Raw genomic sequence first — 24,357 nt, 5'->3', positions numbered from 1 at the left:
GCTTGATTATGACAAAAATCATTATTTGGTAAATTCTAAACATCCAAAATGAAATAATACGATGTAAATAATAGGGATGCTCCGATTGATCGGCCGCAGATCGGTACACTGAAAAAAAAAATTATTCATTCAATTTACTCAATTTTTTAAGGTAAGTGGTTGCAATCAATTTATTTAAGCTACATTTAAACAAACAAGATTAGTTAAGTAAAGTAAAATAAAAAAACTTTTGTTTAAATGTAGCTTAAATAAATTGATTGAAACCACTTACCTTAAAAAAATTGAGTAAATTGAATGAATCATTTTTTTCAGCGTATGGGCCGATAACGGCATTAAATGATTAGATCGATACTTGCTTAATTTGCGACCTCATGAACCGATCTCTCTGTTCACTTTTGTCATCATAGGGATACTGAATGCGGCTGCAATTAGAGAGCATTTTTACGCAGTGCGAGCATTTTTATAACCCGTTGCTCATGTACGGCGTGCAGATTTGGATTTCTCTTTGCCTTTACAGAGATATGTCTATTTTCTATGAGGTTGCGCTACACATCACATCCCCATCAAACAACACATGTCTATCGCGGACAATTGCATCCTCATGCCGAAAGTTTATTATTTGCATGCGTTTTAAACATTTTTAAACAGTTTTGACATTTTAAACTTTCATTTTCCTAACAGCTGCTTCATTTTCCTCCCAGCATGTGCACACAGCAGCCTGTCATCAATACACGTGAACAGAGCGATCTACTGTATCTCATGTCTTAAAGGGACATTCCACTTCCTTTGAAAATATGCTCATTTCCAGCTCCCCCAGAGTCAAACATTGTGTTTTTACCATTTTGGAATCCATTCAGCCGATCTCCAGGTCTGGCAGTAGCACTTTTAGCATAGCTTACCATAATCCATTGAATCTGATTAGCCCATTAGCATCGCGTTAAAAAATAACCAAAGAGTTTTCTGCAGTTACATAGTGTACTAAGACCAACAGAAAATTAAAAGCTGCAATTTTCTAGGCTGATATGGCTAGGAACTAAATTCTGGCGTAATAATCAAGGATGTAACATGGCTGCAGCAGGCATAGTGATTTTACGCACTGCCCGAAAATAGTCCCCTTGGTTACTTTCAATAGCTAATGCTAATGGTCTAATCAGATTCAATGGATTATGCTAAGCTATGCTAAAAGTGCTTGCGCCAGACCTGGAGATCAGCTGAATGGATTCCAAAACGGTAAAAATCAAATGTTTAACTCTAGTGAAGCTGGAAAATTAGCATATTTTCAAAAAATAAGTGGAATGTCCCTTTAAATCTACAGTAACCTAATTCATCTCTAAATAAAATCACTCTCTGCTCTTGACTGAAGAACTGTTGTACTTCATATGAATTCTTGTATATTTAATTCATACAGTAAAAACTGTGAAGTGTTTTATTTTATTACTTTTAACAGACATAAGCCTTTTTAAAGGCATATAAAATTTCTCTTTGCAGAAGAAATATTTGTTGTGCTTATTTATTTGATTCTCTATTAAAACAATAATATACCTAATTACTTCAAGTAATATACAAAGCAACATCTGTGGTATTACTTTATCTAGAAAAAAATGTTTGCATATCAGCTTTAAGAATTGGTATTGGCCGATCACGAAGACAACAATTCGGTAATTGTTATCGGCTGCAAAAATCCTAATCGGAGCATCCCTAGTAAATAACTTAACAATTGTGGGAGTTAGGTTGTTGGTAAAAAATTCAAAACGGCTAACGACACGCCAACTTCTCAATTTTAAAATCTCCAATTTACCACTGTATTTGGTGCCCAAACATACTGGCAAAATGCATAGAAATGAGCACAAATGGACAGCTGTAATGGAGGCTTTGGGAGATTATGTAATTGTTTCCCTCGTAATTGTAATCCTGATTAGTTTTTTTATTAATTGTGCAGCCCTAATAGCCTCTTTTGAAAAGATTAGTGTAGTGCGCTATGAGACTTAAATACAAATGTCCAGTTAGAAACAGCACATAGATACACCACACTTACTGGAAATCTCCATTTTAGGTGAACTGCTTTTTATAATAAAACAAAACGGGAGACTAGGGGAAGACCAACCCTACAGTAAATCCTGTACTTTTGCAGGAGATGGGACAATTTAGCTATTCTTAGATGAGAAAGCATTTAAATGTGTAAATGCCACAAACCATAATTTGCCAGTTCTATACTCCAAAGCTCTGTCATTAAAGTTAACATTTTGTTAACTTTCCTTGCAGGTCGAAAATCAACATGGCAAGCAACTGTTTTTTTTTTAAAGGGAAAGTCGAACAGGAACACAGCCTTCTGGCTGTTACAGACAGTGCAAACAAGAACACAAAGCACCTGGAAGAACCAAACAGAGAAACTTTCAACAGGAACATTGGGTCGTGCACCGTCATATCTATTCTGGTTGTAGCACAAGGAGGCGGCAAATATCAGAGATGCCTTGTGCAGCAGAAAAGAAACACTCTCAGCAGGATGGCCAGGAGTTTACCCATGGCATCCTGACAGACATGGCACTCCTCCAGTGATGGGAATGAGGAACACTAAAACAGCGCACAAGCATTCTGCATTTGCGTGGGCTGACAGAGTTACCCACATGCACGCTTAGCAGAAACTAACACAAACAGTGATACCACATCAACCACAGCTGTAACACTTTACAAAGAGGTTCTGTTAATGCATTAGCTGACATGAACAAATAAACAGTATGTTCTTTATTAATACTTAATGTAAACTGTTAGTACAAATACAACTGTTCAATGTTTGTTCATGCTAGCTTATTGTGCGTTAACTTATGCTGACAGATGCAACTTTGGATTTTAAAAAAGTATTAGTAAATGTGTTGACATTAGTAATGTTAGTTAAAGGTCTCGTTTTTCCTGATTCCATTTATCAAACTTTAGTTGGTGTGTAAGGTTGCTGTTAGAGCATAAATTATACCTGCTAAATTATAAAGCTTAAAGTTCAATGCCAAGCAATATATTTTCTTTAATAGAATCCCCTTTCAAAGCCTACAGCGAACGGACGGTTTGGTACAGCCCTCTACTTCCCAGTTGAATGACATCAAAATAAGAGTTTTTGACTAACCTCCACCCACGGGAAAAAAGTAAATTGTGTGAAAAATTATGCGTTTTTAACATGTGAAACATGACCACGTTATATTGCATACCATAAACACAATCATAGCTTCAAAAACACAGAAAAACGAGACATTTAATTTTAGAGCCTAATAGGAAGCATTTGAAACAGCAAGCCTAAACAACGTTAGACTCTCACCTTTGGAGTGAAAAGCCTCCTTAAGGCTCAGCAGCACATCAGAAAACTTGCGCACATCATTGACCAGTTGCATGATGTAGTCGGGGTCTCCTCCGGGTGGGGTTATGGCGTGGTCTAGGCCCATAGCGCTGAAGGGGTTCGTCTTAGTGCTGCGGCCCATGTCTAGTGTTTTGCCAGAGCCGATAGCCAGAGGCGCGCTGTTGGAAAGGGACAGACGAGCACCGCTTGTCAAGCGCTTATTCCCGCTGTTGCTGCCCTGTCGGAACATTCCAGCAGCCACTTCTGCCGTTACTGAGCCACCTCAGCCGCGGATCCAACCGCCCGCCTGCCAGTGGAGAGCTGAGCAAACACCGGGAGAAATCACAAATGATCACTGACACAGCAAAAGGAAGCACATCAGATGCAGAGTCACACTTTTACAAGACTTATGTTCTTCCTGTGTTTTGAGGATGATGAAATTTAAAGGTTGCATGTAGGGCTGCAACTAACTAATGATTATTTTTATAATCGATTAATCGGTGATAAATTTCGATTTATCGAATAAAAATCTAGATTTTTCACTTATACAGGGCTCCAGACTGCCACCAAATGTTAGCATTTTGCCACCAAAATTTGAGAGTGTGCCACTGAATTTTACATCCATTCGCACATGTGCGACCATTTAATTTGACCTTTTTTTGTGATGCGACACTAAATTTGAAAGTATTTATTAGTAATACAGTGGAAATTAGTAGAAATGTGATTTTTTTTGGTTAGCATGTTGATTTACGGTGTGCGCCCCTAAATTTTCTGGTTGCGCCCCTAAAATTTACAGTTGGGGGCCACTGTGTGCTCCTAGTGCAAAAAGTTAGTCTGGAGCCCTTAAATACAACCCTAAATTAAAGAATTGACCTATGGCTAAGTCACGCCCCCAAACGCGATGAGCCAATCACAGTGCACATAGCTAACTCAATACACTCGGACAATCTCTGCTTACACGTCCATTGAAATGCATTGCAGTTAGTCAGTGTACATTCATTTTTATATGTTTTTTTCTTGTCATTTTAAGTTTAAAATGGTCAAACGGTGTGCATGGGGTACATGCAACTTCGACAGCTGCCATAGCGCCTACCACCAAATGTTGATTGTTTGTCCAAGTGAGTGGAGGGGGCGTGGCTTAGCCATAGGTCAATTAATGCGTAAAAGTGTACTTTAAAAAGTGCAAAAGCCACACATTGAGTTTTACTAATATAATCTTTAAGTTTTTTTATATTTTAAGCCTTGAATAAAAAGTTTAAAATAGTAAAACATCTTCAAATGTCAAAACACATCGAGTTTTCTCAATCTTTAAGGATGTGCTGGTGAGGAAACTTTGCCACAGATTAATAAACTCATTTTAATCTTCAATATTAGACCCTGATGAGTTTTAATATTATTTCAAATAAAACAGATTACATGACAATATACATGTGTTTTGTTACAGTAATAAACAAAAGATCTGGATTTCCCCCTTACCTTAATACAGATGCTTAGTTTGTGGTTCATTACCTTTCCACTGTATATTATGAAAACCCAAAAACAATAAAACACAGACAAACTCATTTATACTAAAGACAGAAGTAAAACCTTTGTTAACAAGCTTTCTTTCACGCTTTTGCTCTGTCATCTTCCTGTCAATCATCACGCTCTTTTACTGTCACCACGTGACTCTCGCTGCCTTGTGGTACGTGCCGCAACTGACTATACTTTTAACCAAGCTGGACGATTAGTTGATGCAGCCCTAGTTGTATGTACAAACCTTGTTAGCTTTGTAGACTATACAGTACTTACTTTTGGCTTCTAGGACAAAATGTTAAATGTAAGTTGCTTGGGTATTAGGGATGGGCATGATTAATCGACGATCGTTAATTGATCGTTAAGAATTTAGTCGATTACGTTAATTTGTTATTGATTAATCGAATACTTTTTTTATCTAATGCAGGTTGCGTTGCCTAGCGTAGCGTGTGTCTTGAAGCAATTAAATGAATTTCACTGTGTGGCAGCAATTCAACATTTTACCACCAGGGTGCAATATTTGACACCATACTCTGTTATCTGTGACCTTCCGTTTTGATTGCAAAAAAAGAATCATGAAGAGGTCATGATTTTTTGGGAACAAATGAGGTCTCTTTTTAAGAATGCGGCTCACAGCTGCAGGTTCCACTGCTTTAGAGCACCGCATATTCAAGCGCATATATGTTCCGTTTGTCTAACTAAATGTAGTTTAACTGTTTGCCACAAGTTGATCTTGTAATAAAGGTCTCATGGAGGAAAACATGCTGTATTTTTGTATTTAACATTTTTTAATTATAAAAGTTAAATAATTATTTTTTATTATAAAAATATTAATGATTAATCGATAGTCGATCGTTAATTCTCCCGACAATCGACTAAAAAAATTTAATCGAATGCCCATCCCTATTGGGTATAAGTGTTTGCTAAATAAATAAATGTAAATGTAAGGTTGCTCCATAAACTTTTAACACTGTGGTTTAACTAAGATACTTCACCTTGTTAAGTTTTCACTGTCTGGCACATTTCTCACTCTATTAAATGTGCTGTACTATTAGTAGCTCTAAGGTGTCATCTAAGACAGGTTTGTTTTTTCTAATTGTGGGTTGCACAGTAGGAAAAGATGGGGGCGCATTCACTTAAGGTGTTGTTGTGGTGAATGACAACGTTAGTCCAGTTATTCACTAGCAATTACAAACTTTGATATGATATATTAATTGCAATTAAACTTAATTTGCCTGTTAAAAAAATGAAATATTAAGAACTCTCGACTCGAGAGCAAATGTGTGTTTTTTCTAGATTTCCAATAAAAAAATATTGAGGCGAGTCCTAAAATATATGATACTATTTAAGTGAGTCACAAAATGACAAGTTGAACTAAGAGAACGCTTATGTCATTTACATACTGATCATAGCTTGATAAACATATTGCCCATAAATGAATTAGCATGTATTGGAGGAGTCGATGGTGATCTATTAGCCATACATATGAAAAGCCATTGACTTTTTCCTGTAATTACAGGTAACGTACGTGCCTTTTGTCAATACGTGACGTGTTGTGTGTAGTGTGGAACGTGAGTAATGCACAGATCTTTATCATTTAACAGTAGTTTGACACATGTCACTTAAAATTACAATATGTCTTAAGAAATATGTTGCCTAAATGGACAAAAATTATACCAGATATTCAATAAAATATAAATATCGATAATTTGTTTCGGTGTTAAGCAACACATTTATTTGGGCTTAAATTCGTCTCTGACATGGGGGGGTTGATTCAAAACTTAACATACTGTTAAAATTCGGTATTAGTATTAAATATCCGTTAACTGTTATCTCGCTATTGGTCGAAACAGACTTGATAGGGTACATTTAATAACTACTTCTTCATAACGTTAGTACTGTAATTACGTGCCTATTCAATGCATAGCGGCTTTACATTTAGCGCTGTTAGCTAACTAATTTCCCTGTTAAGTCGAATTAACGTTTCAGTTGTGAACTGGTGTGAATCGAACGAGTGACACTTACTTGAATATTTCATCAGGAACATCATATTGCAAAGATGTGAAGATAAATCTTGTGTAAATCCATGAAATCTGCTCAAATGATACGCTTGCAGATCGACCGTACTTCTCATCAGAACTAACGAGTGGAGTACTTACTGAGGGCTTGACTCAAAACTCTCTCACGTGACCTCACTGCTAACTTCCTATTGGCTGGCGTAGTCCGGCAAGACCATCCGCTTGTTTTCCTCGTCAAAATTGCATGCGTGATGCTGTGGAATTAAAGCACAGTGATTTAAATAAAGTGCACAGCATCATTACTGATCTTTGTAGTCATATTTTTATTAGGTTAAAGGAACAATTACATCGATTTACTTGTCCAGCGTATATTGTAGTATGTGGCTGTTAAGTATGGTTATATAGTGAATTATGGGATCATAAAGAAAGACTTGGAGACTTTGCCACAGATATGTGAATTTTATGACATCACTAAAGAATGTGGACTTGGATTTATAACTGGAAAAGCTTGTGATCTAAAAACCTCATCTTGAGGAATACATCGCTGGTTTTATTAATTTTCACAAGATTGCAAGCCTAAATCAGTGTAGTTAAAACAAAAGAAAATAATGCATTACTACAACAGTAACAATTGCACAAAAATACGGTAAATTAAAAATATAAGGCTTTTGCTTCTGATTTACGTTTAGTTATTCATCACCTCAAACATATCTACAGTTTTTATTCTTATTATAGAACAATTTTTACAGTTAACCAAACAATTTTCTCGTCATTTGTTCTTGTTGTTTGTTCTCTGTGATTTTTCTATTGCAACATAAATCTGCAAATATGAAATGATGGTCGCACATTGAAACAATAACATGACCTTGACGACGCCTTGTGGCTGATAGTAGCATTACACGCGCATATGTACATCCGCTTGTGTCATATTCTCAAGGTGTGTGCGTAGTACTGTGTGTATATGCCTGTGTCATTGTGTATCCTTGTGCACGATATAGAAGCGTAATGGTGAAAGTCTCGTTTTAAAAAAGGGTAGCGTGGGTCCTTCATTGCCTGCCGTCGCTTCCTGGTTTCACAGTGAACATGGCGGCTGTTAGTAAGTATCTGACAGCCGGTAATTCCTCCATCGCAGGTGCAGTGCTATTCGCCGCGTACGTTATAAAACAGAGGCTGTCTGCGAAAAATACAGGGTAAGACCAATTTATATCTGATGCCGTTTATATCACCGGTGACAGATTTAACCTATTCGACATTGAGACATCATTGGCATGGGTCGCAGGGATGATTGGTTATTCATTTATATGCACGTAATGAAATGCTGTTGTAAATCAGATTAAAAACACATTGAAACTTCTCATGTTTTTCCCACGTGTTTTTTCTATAGAGAGAATAAGGGAACAAAACCACTGTTTGACAAAAATGTAAGTATTTTTTAACCTGTGTCAGTCTGAGTATAAGCAACATCCTATACTGTACGTGGGCAATTATCGTAACCAGTCCAATAACATTTTCAGAAAGATGGAAAAACAGACAAGGCTGCAGTGGACAAGGTGTTTTTCAGCCGCATGCGTCATATCATGAAAATCCTGGTGCCAGAGACCTTTTGCAAAGAAGTGAGTGCTTTGTTAATCTGGCTAGATGATGAATAAAAGTCTCTGTGACAGCTTTTGTTATATGTGTGGATGTTTTGTGGTTACAGTCAGGATATTTGCTAATGATTGCAATCATGCTCATGGCTCGAACCTACTGCGATGTCTGGGTCATCCATAATGGGACAATGATTGAGAGGTATGCAAGATGATACATTCTTAAACACGTGTAGTTTTGACTGTAAGTTAACAACCCCTGTTACTCACATTATTCCTTTTCTTTGGGGCATGTTTTATATAAATATTTATGTTATCTTAAATTATGATCCATGTTTAAATAAGTTACATGTCTTAGATCTTTTTTACACTGGTTGAATTTGTAGTCCAGTGCGTTTCTTGGTGGTGCAGTTTTTACTTCTGGGTGTCGGTGCCTGTAAAACATGCTTGATCACCTAAATGTCGTCTGTCCTGTTTTTCTTGTAAGTTCTTTAGACTACAAGAACATAAAGACTGTTATGTGTGTGCGTGTGTGTTCATTTGTGTGTGTGCGTGTGTGTATTGCAGTGCAATCATTGGACGGTCGACAAATGCTTTCAAAAGATACTTGGTCAACTTTATCACGGTCATGCCTTTTGTAAGTGGACTTAACTTTGGAGTTACGTCGTTAAATTCCTTGACCTGTATTTACAGGTCTGATGAATCAAACAGTATATATTTCATCTTAATAAATATCTTTAAGAAATAAAGATATACTGTGTAATTTTGTTCTTGATTAAAAGTCTTTCTACATATAGAAATGGGTTGATTTACATGCAGTCATACAATTAGTGATTTTATATGGAGCAAGTCACCTAATAAAGACCAACATACAGTACACAGGGCTCCAGACTGACACCAAAATTTGAGAATGTGCCACTGAATTTCACATCCAGTCGCACATGTGCGACCAGTAAATTTGACCTTTTTTTGTGATGTGACACTGAATTTGAAACAGCACATTGTACTTTCTGCATCTATCATTAAAGTATGTATTAGTAATACAGTGGAAATTAGTACAAATGTGGATATTTGGTTAGCATGTTGATTTTCGGTGTGACCCCCTAAATTTTCTGGTTGCGCCCCTAAAATTTTGGGTTGGGAGCCACTGTGCTCCTAGTGAAAAAAGTTTGGAGCCCTGGTACATTATTATGACCATATAACCTGTTATTGAACACTTTCACTGACTGCATAAATAAACCATAGCTGATTTTCCTTAGGACTGTAATGTTTTGTGCATACTTTTAAATGGTTTATATGTGTTTTAATTTAACAGATATCACTAGTAAATAACTTATTAAAGCTGGGACTCAATGAGCTAAAGCTGTGCTTTAGAGTGAGACTTACAAGTCAACTTTACAACGACTATTTAACGTAAGTTGTATATTTATTATGCTTATACTTAGCCTTTTCTTATGCATTTAGTGATGTTTTTTTGCACGGCTGTATTGTATCTACAACAGGGGATTTACATATTACCAAATTGGCAATCTGGATAACCGCATTGCCAACCCTGACCAGCTGATAACTACAGACGTGGAGAAGTTCTGTAACAGTGTGGTAGATCTCTATTCCAACATCAGCAAGGTAACACAGAAGCGCCAATCGTACTTACATGTCCGGATTTGTTATGAATATTTAATATATACGCTTTTTTCTGCAGCCTTTACTAGACATATTGATATACGTCTTTAGGCTGAACACATCCATAGGTGCTCTTGTAAGTGTTCCCTATTAAAGAACTCAGTAAATATTTCAGTTTCTCCGCTTCCACTGTGTTAAGTTGCAACATCTGCCTGTGTCTCTCTAGGGCCCTGCCAGTTTACTGGGCTATCTGGTTTTGTCCAGTCTACTCCTGACGAGACTGCGCAGGCCGATTGGCAAGATGACGGTGACTGAGCAGCGATACGAGGGGGAGTACAGATACATCAACTCTCGGCTCATCACTAACAGGTATCGGTTGGTCTCTTTCCCTTACCTGGTCGCCTGTCTCCTTGAGTCATTTTAAGAATGACAAACCTAAATATTGCACATGTTGTTTCAGTGAGGAGATTGCGTTCTACAATGGAAGCAGGAGAGAAAAGCAAACCCTTAATGGAATCTTTCAGAAACTTGTAAGGACAATCATTATTTATTTATTTTTTATTTATTCACATACTTTCAACGGGTCTTGTTTTATAGGTTGACCACTTGAGTCAATTCATACACTTCCGTTTCACAATGGGTGTCATGGACAGCATCATAGCCAAATGTAAGTAGATATTTCCTGCTAGATGGCAGCAGAATCCAAGTAATACGTTTGTGACCCTGACACAAAACCAAACATCAGCAATAGCCAACAATATATTGTATGGGTCAAAATTATGGATTTTTCATTATGATATTAATAAGTGAAGATCATGTTCCATGTAGATATTTTGCAAATGTCCTACCTTTTTTTCCCTACCTTAAATATATAAAACAATTTGTATCATTACTAATAATTACTAATATCATTATACTAATTTTCAAATATTGTCCTATCCTAGTAAACCAAACACCAATGGAAATGATGAATAAATCTCAATTTCAGAGAATTTACCCTTATAACTGGTTTATGTTCCAGGATCACATTTACGTATTTACTTTCTTGTTTGAAATGGTCATTGATATGATACATTTAAAACCCTCTCAGTCAAAATAGAATTTTTTTTATAATTCCAGACATAGCAATGGCGGTGGGCTATCTGGCTATTAGCCGGCCGTTCCTGAACGTCACAAACAAGCGGCATATTAACAGCACATATTCTGAACGGCTCGAGGTAAGACATTACAAGACAAGTGACGGATATTCAAAATTGTGAGCAAAGCTTAATTTGAAAACCTAGTGCATACCTAGCTGGTTTAAATCTACAGTCAAACCAAGCATCACGCAAATATCATCTGCATGTGATACGAGAAGACAATAATATATTTTACTTTAGATTATTTTACTTTAAAATTAAATCGTTAATCTAACATTTTACTTTTCGTACCTGTAGAAAGTTAAATCAGATATGTCCTGACTTTACTAAGCTTATCACAAGAATTTCTCAGAATTGCTTCTCTGCAAAGGCTACATGTATTGATTTCACTTTAATTTCAATCTTTTACATTGTCTTACTCAGTCAATATTTAAGATATCAAGGTTATATTTTTTACATTATGTAGGATGAGTTTATGTAGGAAATACCAAATCACAGCAAACAATTTGGCCTGGGTTTTCACAGACTGGTTCATCAAATGACCTGCCTTTAATGCATTAAAATGCTGCATTCATGGACAGCTCACTAGGTTTAGGAACGGAGCTTAACTGAGTATCTAGATAGTTGTAATAGGAGTTTACAGTAATACAGTTGTGGTTTGCTATGCAAATCCTGTGTGAGAGAACAAACAGATAATGTTGCACAGTTGTAAGTAATTGTTCATCTTTGAACTCTCTTTGATTTATTGTTTGTCATTGTCTTCATAAAATTGGTTTAGGTTATTAAGGATTTATGTGTTTACATAGAAGATAAAAGTTTCTCTGTGTTTGTTCCTGTGGTCCAGGATTATTACCAGAGCGGACGGATGTTGATGAGTTTGGCGCAGGCCCTGGGAAGAATCGTCCTGGCAGGCAGGGATATGACCAGATTGTCCGGGTGACTTTTTTTATGTTTTTTTTTTATTCGGCTCCTCCTTTGCTATGTGACTTTCATATTGTTTATGAGCATATGTGTGTTTCTCTGGGGGTCTGACACTATATTGATTTATTAGATTCACTGCACGAATCACAGAGATTCAGGAAGTTCTGAAAGAACTGAATTCGGGCAGATATGAGCGGACTATGGTCTCAGAACGAGCCAAAGGTTTGAACTAGCCTGCATTTATGTTTCACTGTTTAGTTTAAATGCCACTTTATATGCTTATTCCAATAGAAATGGTACTTTAAAGGGACATTACACTTTTTTGAAAATATGCTCCTTTTCCAGCTCCCCTAGAGTTAAATATTTGATTCTTACCGTTTTGAAATCTATTCAGCTGATCTCCGGGTATGGCGTTAGCACTTTTAGCATAGCTTAGCACAATCCATTGAATCTGATTGGACCATTGGCATCGTGCTAGAAAATAACCAAGGAGTTTCGATGTTTTTCCTATTTGGAACTTGACTCTTCTGTAGTTGCATCGTGTACTAAGACCGACAGAAAATTAAAAGTTGCGATTTTCTAGGCAGCAGGCGTAGTGATAATATGCATTGCCCTAAAACCATATCTGCCTAGAAAATCGCAACTTTGGATTTTCTGTCGGTCTTGCTACACGATGTAAATACGGAAGAGTCAAGTTTTAAATAAGAAAAATATTGAAACTCTTTGGTTATTTTTTAGAGCGATGCTAATGGTCTAATCAGATTCAATGGATTGTGCTAAGCTATGCTAAATGTCTGTATTATTTGTGTAATTTTTGATTTATGGTTTTGTTTTATAGACACTACAATACAAAATATCCCTCTAATACCAGGGAGAGGTGAAGTCATAATAGCTGACAACGTTATAAAGTAAGTAATCTGATAAAATGATCTTTCTGTCTTCTGTAAGTCTGGAGTTCTTGGAAAGTAATGAAGATAGTTTATTTATTTATTTATTATATTTACTTGTGTTGTAAAAAATGTTTGGGCAAGTTGTCACACATGTTTAAAATGTACAGTTTATGAATAATAAATAATAAAGTTTTTTCAAATATCGGTTTAATAATTGTATGCATAACATTTTTACTTTTTTTATGTTTCTTAATTGATGTTTCACATTTGATGTTCCAAAAAAGCAACATTGAATATATTTAACATGTGTCTCATCCAGAGCATGTCCTTTGTATTCCACCAGGTTTGAACACATACCTTTAGCCACACCCAATGGAGACATACTTATCCGGGATTTATCCTTTGAGGTTAGTGTTTCCAAAATGTTTCTTATCCTAATTTGTATGTTATTTTAAAGCAAATTGACTTTGGTCTTCTATCTCCTTTTCTTTCATTTCTTTCTAGGTGTCATCAGGGACAAATGTGTTGGTCTGCGGTCCAAATGGCTGTGGGAAGAGTTCCCTTTTTAGAGTACTTGGAGAGGTAAGAAATGTTTTTTACCAGATCTATATGAACTTCAATAGCCTCTGTGCCTTTTATTTGCTGACAATGTTTCTTTGCTTCTCAGCTGTGGCCTCTGTATGGAGGTCGCCTCACGAAACCAGAGAGAGGAAAGCTGTTCTACGTTCCTCAGGTGCGGTGAGCTAAAAGACTCTTTTCACTAGGGTCCTAATTTCTTTTACTGTGCACATGTTATAATGTGCTTTAAAAGTTCATATATATGTGATTTTTCCTTCAGAGGCCTTACATGACCCTGGGTTCTCTTAGAGATCAGGTGATTTATCCTGACACACACGAAGACCAAAAGAAGAAAGGAACTTCAGATCAGGTATTTATTATCAGATAGCAAACCGATAAGTTGTGTGAGAAATGAGGAACAATATATTGAAGAGTTTTGTTGCAATATTGACTCTGTTTTTAACATTTTTGTCAAAACATGTTTATTATTATGTTATCATGTTATTATTTTGCTTTATGGTGCTACTTAGCTGTATTTTTTAAGTTATGAAGGTTTAAATCAAAACAAACCAACTGCAGTTGAATTGATATTAATTGGAATGCACAACCAAAAAACGAGATTTCTGAATAAAAAAAAAAAATTGCAACGAATCTCTTCGTGGTATATCGATACCTTGATGCTATTCTGCTTTAGTTTCCGACTAGGAATTAGAATTAGAAAACAAACCCACAACTCTCATTTGACAGATATGTGAATGTATTACTGTATGTGACTCAGGGGGACAAATAAAATGCATAAATCAGGCAAATTTTCTACACTATGTAACGATAAATACTCTTTGCAGAGACGGGTGGTAAAAATTGAGCTTTCCTGAGGATAATTAGACATCTGCAAAACAAATGCTAGCATTGCATTCCATCCTTTTTAATTTGCTAGCTAGTAAACATTCTTGTTGACAACCAAGCATCTGTTTAACATCTGTTTATTTTTTTACACCATTATTCAAGTGTTAGGCAAAAGAATTCCTTTATGGTTGGATAACCAAATTTGAATTAAATGCAGCATTTATACCCACAACAATTTCCACAGTTCAGAATACTTTAGCCTTAATTTAGTAATTGAATAGATATTGTTAGTATCCGGTGCATACATAAGTAACTGTTATTATATGTATTATGTGATTGGTCAGGTGCTGAGGGAATACCTGGACAATGTCCAGCTAGGACATATCCTAGACAGAGAGGGCAGCTGGGAGAGTGTGCAAGACTGGATGGATGTCCTCAGTGGAGGAGAGAAGCAGAGGATGGCTGTAAGCTTGGACACATTGATCTGTTTATGTTAAACGGATAGTTCACCCAAAAACTTACTCACCCTCATGTTGATCTAAACCTGTATGAGTTTCTTTCTTCTGTTAAACACAAAAGAAGATATTTTGATAAATGATGGCATTTGTTTATCGTACTATACACACACCCTTAAGGATTATTAGGAACACCTGTTCAATTTCTCATTAATGCAATGATGTAATGGTGTGGAGGATGTTTTCTTGGCACACTTTAGGCCCCTTAGTGCCATTTAGGCATCGTTTAAATGCCCCGGACTACCTGAGCATTGTTTCTGACCATGTTCATCCCTTTATGACCACCATGTACCCATCCTCTGAAGGCTACTTCCAGCAGGATAATGCAGCATGTTACAAAGCTTGAATCATTTCAAATTGGTTTCTTGAACATGATAATGAGTTCACTGTACTAAAATGTCCCCCACAGTCACCAGATCTCAACCCAATAGAGCATCTTTGGGATGTGGTGGAACGGGAGCTTCGTGCCCTGGATGTGCATCCCACAAATCTCCATCAATTGCAAGATGCTATCCTATCAATATGGGCCAACATTTCTAAAGAATGCTGTCAGGACCTTGTTGAATCAATGCCACGTAGAATTAAGGCAGTTCTGAAGGTGAAAGGGGGTCAAACACAGTATTAGTATGGTGTTCCTAATAATCCTTTAGGTAAGTGTAGAAGTCAATGGGTACATCAACTGTGTGTGGTTACCATCATTAATCAGAATATCTTTTGTTATGTTTAACCAAATAAAGAAACTCATACAGGTTTTGAACAACATGATGGTGAGGAAATAATGACTATCCCTTTAATTTAGACATTAATGTGCTCTGCATTGTCATCATATTCTAAGCTGTAATAGGTTAAAAATTATGACATATAAGATGGTTTCTACATGTAATCATACAGATGGCCCGTTTGTTCTACCACAAGCCACAGTTTGCCATTCTGGATGAGTGCACCAGTGCTGTGAGTGTTGATGTAGAGGACTTCATCTACAGCCACTGTCGAAAGGTAACTTCCTATAGGTCACATAACACATGCTGTTTCATTATCTCATGTAATCTTGAGTATCTATATATTATTACATCCTTCATACATTCAAAGAGTCTTCAGTTGTATTAGATTTAAAAAAGATAGATCTGCTCTACAGATTCTTTCAGAATAAGTTAAGGCTCCTAGAGGCATACCACTGGTGGAGTGAGTCACGAGCAACCAACACACACAAAACATCATCTCAGTATCTCTGGAAAACTTATGATTCACTATGTTCGTGTCGTTTACATTATATGCACGTACGCACCAATTGCCAACAAAACATTTGATGCAGTTTTACTTACCGCCTGCCACTCGTGGTCTCATTTCAACAAAATCCAGCATTAAACAAACACGCAACTCCACTGCTACATCGGATAAACAAACTATATCCGTTGTTTCCATAAGACTGGGTTCTTTGGGAAGCTAAACAAGCTTACATTTCCCTTACAAACAATAACACACTTCTTTGGTGACATTGATTTCATGTCAGCTCTTGGTTGGTGTGTGTGTGCGCAATTCCAGTAAAAGTGCCCATATAAGGACTTCCACTGTACTTCCTGCACTGAAATTGCCCATAAAGCAAGATTGTTATGTATGAATCTTTCACGATCGAAAACAACTTTCCGAAACTTGTACGAACCCTGATGAAGTGCAAATACTAAATAAAAATTACTTTTAACCCATCCCATTTAAAGGGGACATTTCACAAGACTTTTTTAAAATGTCAAATAAATCTTTTGTGTCCGAGTACATATGCGATGCGATGTTCTAGCTCAAAATACTATATAGATAATTTTTGTAGCATGACAAAATTGCTACTTTGTAGGTGTGAGTAAAAATGTGCCGTTTTTAGGTGTGTCCCTTTAAAAGCAAATGAGCTGATCTCTGCACTAAATGGCAGTGCCTTGGTTGGATAGTGCAGATTAAGGGGCGGTATTATCCCCTTCTGACATCACAGGGGGAGCCAAATTTTAATTAACTATATTTTTACATGCTTGCAGAGAATGTTACTGGGTTGATCTTTTTCCATTTTCTAGGTTGATGGAAGCACTGGGGACCCAATTATACCACTTAAACATGGAAAAGTCTGATTTTCATGATATGTCCCCTTTTAAACATTGCAAAAATGTGAAAGAACAAATCTAACCAAATAATGCATACGGCTGGATTGCTAACATGCTGTGTGGGTGTTTACTGAAGAAACTAATGTTGTTTTAAGCTCAGCTGGATGTGTCTGTTGCAATCTGTTTAGGTTGGCATCACGCTGTTCACAGTCTCCCATAGGAAATCACTATGGAAACACCATGAGGTAAAACTTTGATTTCATCTTTCATTATAAAGTTTTCAAAAATTTTGTGACTTAAGTAACTTGTGAATTTGAAAAAAAAAACTTTTTTGTTTTTTAGTATTACTTGCAGATGGATGGAAGAGGCAACTATGAGTTTAAACACATAACAAAGGACACAGTGGAGTTTGGCTCATAATAATGAAATAAGGCCTTATTCGTGATGACATTTCTCTGTACATTCTATGTAAAATTATGCACGTTAGTTGTTATATGAATGTGATTTATGTAAGAACGATTTTACCAGCGATTTACACTAGTGTTTCATGAATATGAAAGGCCTATATCAGTACTACATGTTTGGACCTGAAGCAATATCATTCTGCACAAGGCGAGATTCTTAACTCTATATATAAAACATAACTGCTTTTCCTCATTTGAGGGAAACAATTGTAACTCGTGTGGATAAATTATCTCTCAGGGAGAGGTTCATTATCTAAAATGATATTTGTAAGGAACATATTTGGGTTTGATATCTTTTTTTTAAGAATCAAGCATTTGTAATGTAAAGGTAGTGTTTTTACTGGTCCTTGATTTGAAATATGGAGACATGAACTGGAATATTGAAATGAGTGGGGTCACTTAAGTTTTTTTAATTATTCTTTTTTGTCCATACTGCTGCATGCCATGTGTAGTTAACTACATGAAAACTGTATTATTTAAGTGTAACAAGGTGTCTTTACCTATTTATTTCATGTAAAAGTAATTTTATGAGATAAATAAGCCTAAAAAAACCTGTAAACTAAATATTTATATTAATATACTGTATGTACATACGTAGTGCCTTACAAAAGCAGATCAATTCTCTAATTTTACAAATTTGCAGAATTATAAAGTCTGCATTGAAATTTTGTACTGTGTGATATTTCTTTATTTCAAAATTCAAATTTGTTTGCATTTTAATCAATCAAATTTAAAGGGATAGTTGACCCAAAAAATTGTGTCATCCTTTACTGTAAAATAAATACTTTTTTTTTTCTTATGAACACAAAGGAAGATATTTTTAGGAATATTTCTAACCAAACAGTACATTTCTCAAGTGTCCGAATTATGTCAAAGCTTATGGGAGGGGTTCCCTAGCTAAGCCCCACCCCCAGTCAAGCCCCCCTTTGTCATTATAGGGTCGCAGTGATTTCACAAAAGGCTTGTTCGACTTCATGTGGCGCTGCAAGAATCGGCAAAATACCGAAAGAACAATTTGAGAAATCATACAAGGTGTAATTTCGTCTCACGGCACTTTGACGTCATGCGCCTGTCAGTTCTAGCGGCACCGCATGAAGTCGAACAAGCCTATAGTAAGATGTGCTCCTGGATCAACAACCATCTGATCCTGGTTTTCTACTAGTATGGAAGTGAATGAGGCTCATGATCGGTTTGGTTACAGACATCCCTCAAAATATCTTCCTTTGTATCAATTAGACCAAAGACATTTGTACAGGGTTTTTTACAACATGAGAGTAAAAAATTGACATTTTTATATTGGGGTGAACTATCCCTTTAAATTATGTGCAGTCAGAGGCGTCATGCCCTTTCAAACTGAGAGGGCACGTGCCCCCTTGTTTTTTTTAGCCAAATGGTTTGCATGCAACCTTAAAATCAAAGAAGCGTCCATTAATCTTAATTAATATGCACAATATTATCAATTCTGTGCTGCATCCTTGTCACTTTTCTGAGATTTTCGCCGTTTTGATTGTGTTACATTGCTTTATTCTGGCGGCAGGCGCTGCAGTCAGCGCAGTTGCAGACGTCATCAGCGTCTGAGCGCTTACGAGCTCTTTGCTGTTGCATTTTGCTATCTGAGGAATTAAAACGTGTAAAAAACGCTCACAACATTTCCAAACCCCAGTACGGTAATGTGCAGTTAATCTCCTCCGTGTAGAAAGTGTAGATTTCTAGATTCATCTTGGTACAACGAAAGTTCGCCAGAGTTCACGGGGGCCCAGAATCACAAATGTTCACATATGAGGTAAAATTTGACGCAATAATGCGTTCCTCTAATAATTTTATCTACAATTTTTTTAATCATTATTGAACATTAAGTCAATCACGTGGCTATAGCTTATGTCATTTTCGTTGTTTATATACTTTATGGATTTAAAATTACATTCATTTGATAGGATAATGCAGTGTTGTGCAAACTTAAATAAATAAAAAATGCCGTTTCAGACGTAAATATTATATCAATATGTCATTATTCCGATTGAATAGTAGCCTATTTGATATGAAAGTAAGTCAACACTTTTATTTTGGAGGTTTTTGCATGAAAGCAGGGGTGTTCAGAGCCACGGAAAAGACTGAATGCTCTATAATATTTCGTTTGATGTCTGTGTACGCACACATTTCTGTGAGCTGTGCACTCTGTGTTCCCTTAAAAAAATGTGTGCATGACGCCCCTGTGTGCAGTACGGCGTGTTAACCACAAGGGTGAGCTACTGAGGTAAGGGAGACCGCAGGACTTGTAATGCTTGCAAGTCCCTAGAGTTGCACAATCCGAGTAAATCCCTACATTTATACAAAAAAAGGGATTCAAGCTACAAAACAAAAATTAAACCATGACAAATGTAATAATTTATTTGTTTGTAAAATCACAGAAACTATAATTTATGCTTAAAAAAAAACATTCAAAACATTAAATAGTTTCTTCTATACATATAAAACTTTATATACATATAGAAGCTAAAGTAGAAAATAAATATAAATAGTTGCATGTTAAATGGTACTTAAAGTCCGATATGTACATATGTAGTGTTTCACAGAAACTAGTCTAATGCTCCAGATGTGTTAAAAAATACACACTATCCATTCCCGGAAAAAAAAGGGGTTTACAGTCCAGCTGCATGTCCCTTTCTGAGGTCAATGTCATGTTATAATCCTCTAGTCCAGAGTCTAGACTGTGATGGTTTCCTTCGCTGCTGGTCTTTGCAATCGTTTGCAGCACAGCACAATCAAAACTATTAAAGCAATCACCAAAAGCAGTATAATAACAGCCGCTCCGCCAAGCACAGCCAATCCATACTCTAGAAAAGAAAGAATGTAATAATGTTACTTAAATGTCAATATTACGTTATAAAATATGCTTAAGTGAAAGATTAGGGTATGCATTATGCAATTTGAAAAAATAAACAGCATTTGAAAGTTAAAAATAAAAAGTTAAAGAAAAGCGATCAATACATTAAGGATAAGTTGCTCTGTTGTATCCTTAAGTAACATTTGTACTGTTAATGCGAGTTCGTATGAAATGTTGTGATCTCCAGGTGCATAAGTTCCCACACAACTAAAGGGAGTCACATTTCAGCTCAGCTGTGCTTTCCTGGTCAGCATCTGACTAATGGTATGTCATCCCTCCTACTACTGTTAACCAACCCCGATCTGGCCTCTTTACACATAACAACCACCCTGTTTTCCATAACACTACAGTTTTAGAAAACCAAATCTTATTTTTAAAAAAAGTTTCAAACAACTAAATGCTTGTTTAAGGGAAGGCTGAAAAACACTACATGACTTTTAAAATCTGAACACACTTTTGACACAATTGAAAGTGACTACTGCTGAACAGCATAAGCATTACATATTAAACATAACATACTTTTATGAAAATACATGCACTGACATTTTTGTCCAATTCTTTTGGGACCCTGCATGCTTGGTCTAATGGTTAGCCAGATATCAGAGGAAGTATTTTAGTGTTTACTCCAAAACTCAAGTCTTAAAATATAAATATGTATTTATACGCGCCACCGCACCCCAAATACAAATCTGGGCAGATGTTAAATTGTTAAAGGTTAATGTTAAAGTTTAAATTGTGTAGTGCAATCCAGCCTTTAGTCTGTCTATACAGGTTGTGATTGATTAAACTTTGTACACTGTAAGGGACTTCTTATGTTACTGCTTTCCTTTGACAAATCGCTATGCTGTTTTTTCTTGCAAGTCGCTTTGAATAAAAATGTTAATGCACCAGTATAAATCTTTTACCTTCAAAAATGCTCTTGTTCTCTTGTGATGAGCATTTGGGGAGGCTCCATTCCCCAAATCTCTTGTTTCCTTTCCTAGAGGGGATGTATGCCGCCACACTGAAGCAGTAACTCTGATCTTCATCTAGTTTAAGTTTACTCAAATCCACTTTATTTTCATTCACCGTTTCGATTTTCTGTAAACAAATGAAGCCACGTGAGAATTATAATTTTGGGGACATTTTTCATTAGTTTGCTTGCTGGTAATCTGATACTCACTTTTCCAGTGCTTCCAGCTTTGTTGTACGTAATCTTGTATTTGAGATTTTTCTTAAAGATGTCACGGATGTTTAGATGCGTGTTATTTTTGACCAGAGCCGTGACTGGGTCGTGTATGATGAGCATAAGCTTATTGTCTGCACTCATCATCAGCTTGAAGTCAGGTCTTCCAATCAAAGCTACAGGATGAGATCATTATTAGTGCAAAGTTTGTTGGTTTCAATGGATTTGAGAATGCAGGGTAAAGACACTCACTGTCATTATATGGGCAGAAAATTTTTGATCTGGTAAAGGGAAGCTCCTCGTGGTTAGCATTCATGCCAGGCAGGGGTTCTGAGAGCACCTCCGCAGTAAAATCCTCCTTTAAATGTTTTCCGAGTTCGTTGGTCAGGTCACATTCAGTTTCGGTGCTTCTAATGCAATGGAGTTTTCGCTGCTTGATTATACCAGATCTGTAGTAAAAAAAAAAAAACAGATGTTGATTACATTTACAGGAAATATTTTTATATTTTAAGATATGTTTTAGCCTCATTTCACAGTTTAATTAATTTAATTCAACTGTTTAAGTAAAACAAAATGAATGCTCCTTACTTGTTATAATATTCAACAGTATATGTGTAGTTGACAGGTTTAGGCCCCCATGTTAGAATTGTCTTGAAATTGTATGATGTCCAGGATACATCTGAAGCTTTAGTAAGCGCGTGCACTGGTACTGATGCTGAGGACAGAAAACATAAGTCACATTAATATTGTACACAACAGTGTGACATACAGTATATCACGTGGCTTAATTTTGTATCGCAACCTTTGAAACAACAATGAAGTTCATTATGATACACTATAACACTTAAACTATACTATACTAAAGAAAATAAAATCACTGTACTGCCATACATTAAATACAATGCTCGACTGTGATCCTGGATGAATAATCTTGGATGCGTAAATTAGTATGATCTCGTGCTTCACTACAAAACACTTCAAAACGGCAAATACATGTTTTAACTCGCAAGAAATAACCGCATATGTTTACATCTTTATCAATGCTTAAAAACCTACCTGGGGATCCGTTAACAAGAGCAAGACAGGCAAGAAAAAGTGCACAAAGCATAGTGATTCTGCTTTCCATCGTTTGTGACAGCAAATAATCCGATTAATATGCAAAAATATATCGCTGGATGTATTCCTCTGTGGAGCGATTATCAGTCAAATCTTCCAGCCGTCGCGTGCTTTTATAAAGAGTTTGCCTGCGTGTGCACACGTCATGACTCATGAATAGCGCCCGCCCCTTACTTAACTTTGGGATTTTGTCACTGGCTTGACATCCATGGTAACGCGCACCTTCTGACCATATATGGTTATCCGGGTAGTGGGTTTATTTCCAGTGATCTAAGCACGTACCTCTGGCTGACCAGCATGAATAGACGTTTTGTTCTAGTTTATTCTCTCATTCTTTTACTTGTTAAAGTACTTTTGCGTTGTTTTACCTACTAATAAGTTTGTAATATACATAAGAGAATGTGATCTAATGTATACTTTTTATCAACTGTTTAATCTGGCACTATAAGAACTGTCCATTTATTGAAATGTATAGCCTATCTTTATCATTTAACACTATCGTCATCTTATGCTTTTTCATTCAGTATGTTTCACTATTCTGTGCCATATTGTGGGAATGATTTACTCATATGATGTAAAAAGCTTTATGACTAGTGTTTCTCAGTGAATTCTGTACCTACTTGCCTCGTCCATGTGTCTTTAATTAATTTACCATTGCCATAACAATAAAGAAGTGGATTTGAGTTGTTTTCCTACTAAAGTGATCAAGGTAATTTCTTATAAAGAATGCAACACAGTGTTTACAGCGCAAAGAGTTGCTGTGAAAAACATTTAAAAAAAAATTGAACTACATTTTTGTAGGTGGCCTCTTCCTACTGGCCCTGGTCCAATGCTTGTCCAGCTGTCCCTGTCGACATTTGTGCAGGACAGACTGTGAGAACAATATTCTGGCTAAACATTCTGCCGAAAACATGATTTTTTTGTAATGCTAAAATAACTGCAAAACATGCCCCTTTGTAATTGGTTTAATCCTATCAGGGTATTACTTAGGTCAAAAATACAAAGTGCACATAACAAAGTGAATTCACAGTGTTTCATCAAAAACATTATATAACTGCAAAAATTTTATAAATAAAGTTTATTTTCTTATTTCAAATGTATTGAAAACATTACACATTCAATTCCAAATCAAAGCATTAAAGGTGTAGTGTGTAAATTTTAGTGGTGAAGTGCTGGTGAATTGCAACCAACGGTTCAGTTCACTGCTTACCCCTCATTTTAATCATATAGAGAAGCTACGGTAGCCGCCACCGGACAAACATGTCATCGGAGACAACTTAGTAAAAAAGTTTGTCCATTAAGGGTTTTTGTAGAAACATGGCGGCACAAAATGGCGACTTCCATGTAAGGGGACCCTCTGTATTGTAGATAAAAACGTCTCATTCTAAGGTAATAAACACATAACGGTTCATTATGAAAGGTCTTTATACACCCCTGATAATATAGCTTTGTATATTATTTTGCATTTCTGTAAAGAGATCCTTCTAAAAATAACACACTGCACCTTTAAGCACAAATCATTCTTAAGATTTAACTTCATTTTAAACTATTGAATTACTAAAATGTAATTGCATAAATATTGTTGTTGATAGCTGCTGCACATTTTTGTTAAATCTAGTCAACCGACTTCTGGCACATAGTAACAGTATTTCTGCATTTTTAATGTCACCCCACAAGTTTTCACTAGGGTAGAGATCATGGGATTGAGCTT

General features: G+C 36.2%; 3 protein-coding genes across 3 annotated transcripts in view; 1 reads left to right on the top strand and 2 right to left on the bottom strand.

The window, feature by feature from the left end:
* The window catches only part of arhgap29b (Rho GTPase activating protein 29b), a 38,531-nt gene extending 31,511 nt beyond the window's left edge, over positions 1–7,020 (bottom strand). Inside the window, exons 1-2 of the mRNA XM_073876480.1 lie at positions 6,863–7,020; positions 3,305–3,643 (exon numbers count right to left, since the gene is read on the bottom strand). Coding sequence (XP_073732581.1) covers positions 3,305–3,572 — 268 coding nt within the window. The 5' untranslated portion in view covers positions 3,573–3,643; positions 6,863–7,020. The remainder of the gene's footprint in view (positions 1–3,304; positions 3,644–6,862) is intronic.
* A 739-nt stretch (positions 7,021–7,759) lies between these two features.
* abcd3b (ATP-binding cassette, sub-family D (ALD), member 3b) lies at positions 7,760–18,148 on the top strand. Its single transcript, XM_073876482.1, has 23 exons — positions 7,760–8,045; positions 8,234–8,276; positions 8,370–8,468; positions 8,555–8,643; positions 9,009–9,078; positions 9,757–9,854; positions 9,944–10,067; positions 10,144–10,200; positions 10,291–10,433; positions 10,525–10,594; positions 10,662–10,731; positions 11,184–11,281; positions 12,048–12,139; positions 12,255–12,346; positions 12,963–13,032; positions 13,358–13,421; positions 13,519–13,596; positions 13,682–13,747; positions 13,853–13,942; positions 14,763–14,882; positions 15,825–15,929; positions 17,206–17,262; positions 17,360–18,148. Exons 1-23 carry the CDS (start codon positions 7,939–7,941, stop codon positions 17,435–17,437), a joined length of 1,980 nt encoding a protein of 659 aa, XP_073732583.1. The 5' UTR covers positions 7,760–7,938; the 3' UTR covers positions 17,438–18,148.
* Positions 18,149–19,843: 1,695 nt separating this feature from the next.
* On the bottom strand, positions 19,844–22,764 carry f3b (coagulation factor III, tissue factor b). The gene is made up of 6 exons (XM_055202429.2): positions 22,587–22,764; positions 22,119–22,245; positions 21,783–21,979; positions 21,528–21,706; positions 21,271–21,445; positions 19,844–20,315 (listed from the first exon to the last, which is right to left on the bottom strand). The coding sequence occupies exons 1-6, from the start codon at positions 22,654–22,656 to the stop codon at positions 20,185–20,187; spliced, it is 879 nt and encodes a 292-aa protein (XP_055058404.2). The 5' UTR covers positions 22,657–22,764; the 3' UTR covers positions 19,844–20,184.
* Positions 22,765–24,357: the final 1,593 nt, after the last annotated feature.

The sequence above is a fragment of the Misgurnus anguillicaudatus genome, chromosome 2 (genome assembly GCF_027580225.2).
Source record: "Misgurnus anguillicaudatus chromosome 2, ASM2758022v2, whole genome shotgun sequence".
Taxonomy (NCBI): domain Eukaryota; kingdom Metazoa; phylum Chordata; class Actinopteri; order Cypriniformes; family Cobitidae; genus Misgurnus; species Misgurnus anguillicaudatus.
Note: the sequence above shows the minus strand (reverse complement) of the source record. Positions and strands in the feature narration are given on the sequence as shown.

What these genes read in the sequence shown, in the direction of transcription:
- abcd3b (XM_073876482.1), top strand. Translation starts at nt 7,939, where the DNA reads ATGGCGGCTGTTAGTAAGTATCTGACAGCCGGTAATTCCTCCATCGCA. An exon ending in AACCACTGTTTGACAAAAAT is followed by an intron (nt 8,277 to 8,369) that starts GTAAGTATTTTT and finishes TAACATTTTCAG; the next exon opens with AAAGATGGAAAAACAGACAA. An exon ending in AGAAAGGAACTTCAGATCAG is followed by an intron (nt 13,943 to 14,762) that starts GTATTTATTATC and finishes GTGATTGGTCAG; the next exon opens with GTGCTGAGGGAATACCTGGA.
- f3b (XM_055202429.2), bottom strand. Translation starts at nt 22,656, where the DNA reads ATGGAAAGCAGAATCACTATGCTTTGTGCACTTTTTCTTGCCTGTCTT. An exon ending in ACTGTTGAATATTATAACAA is followed by an intron (nt 21,980 to 22,118) that starts GTAAGGAGCATT and finishes TTTTTACTACAG; the next exon opens with ATCTGGTATAATCAAGCAGC. An exon ending in GAACAAGAGCATTTTTGAAG is followed by an intron (nt 20,316 to 21,270) that starts GTAAAAGATTTA and finishes TTTCTTTTCTAG; the next exon opens with AGTATGGATTGGCTGTGCTT.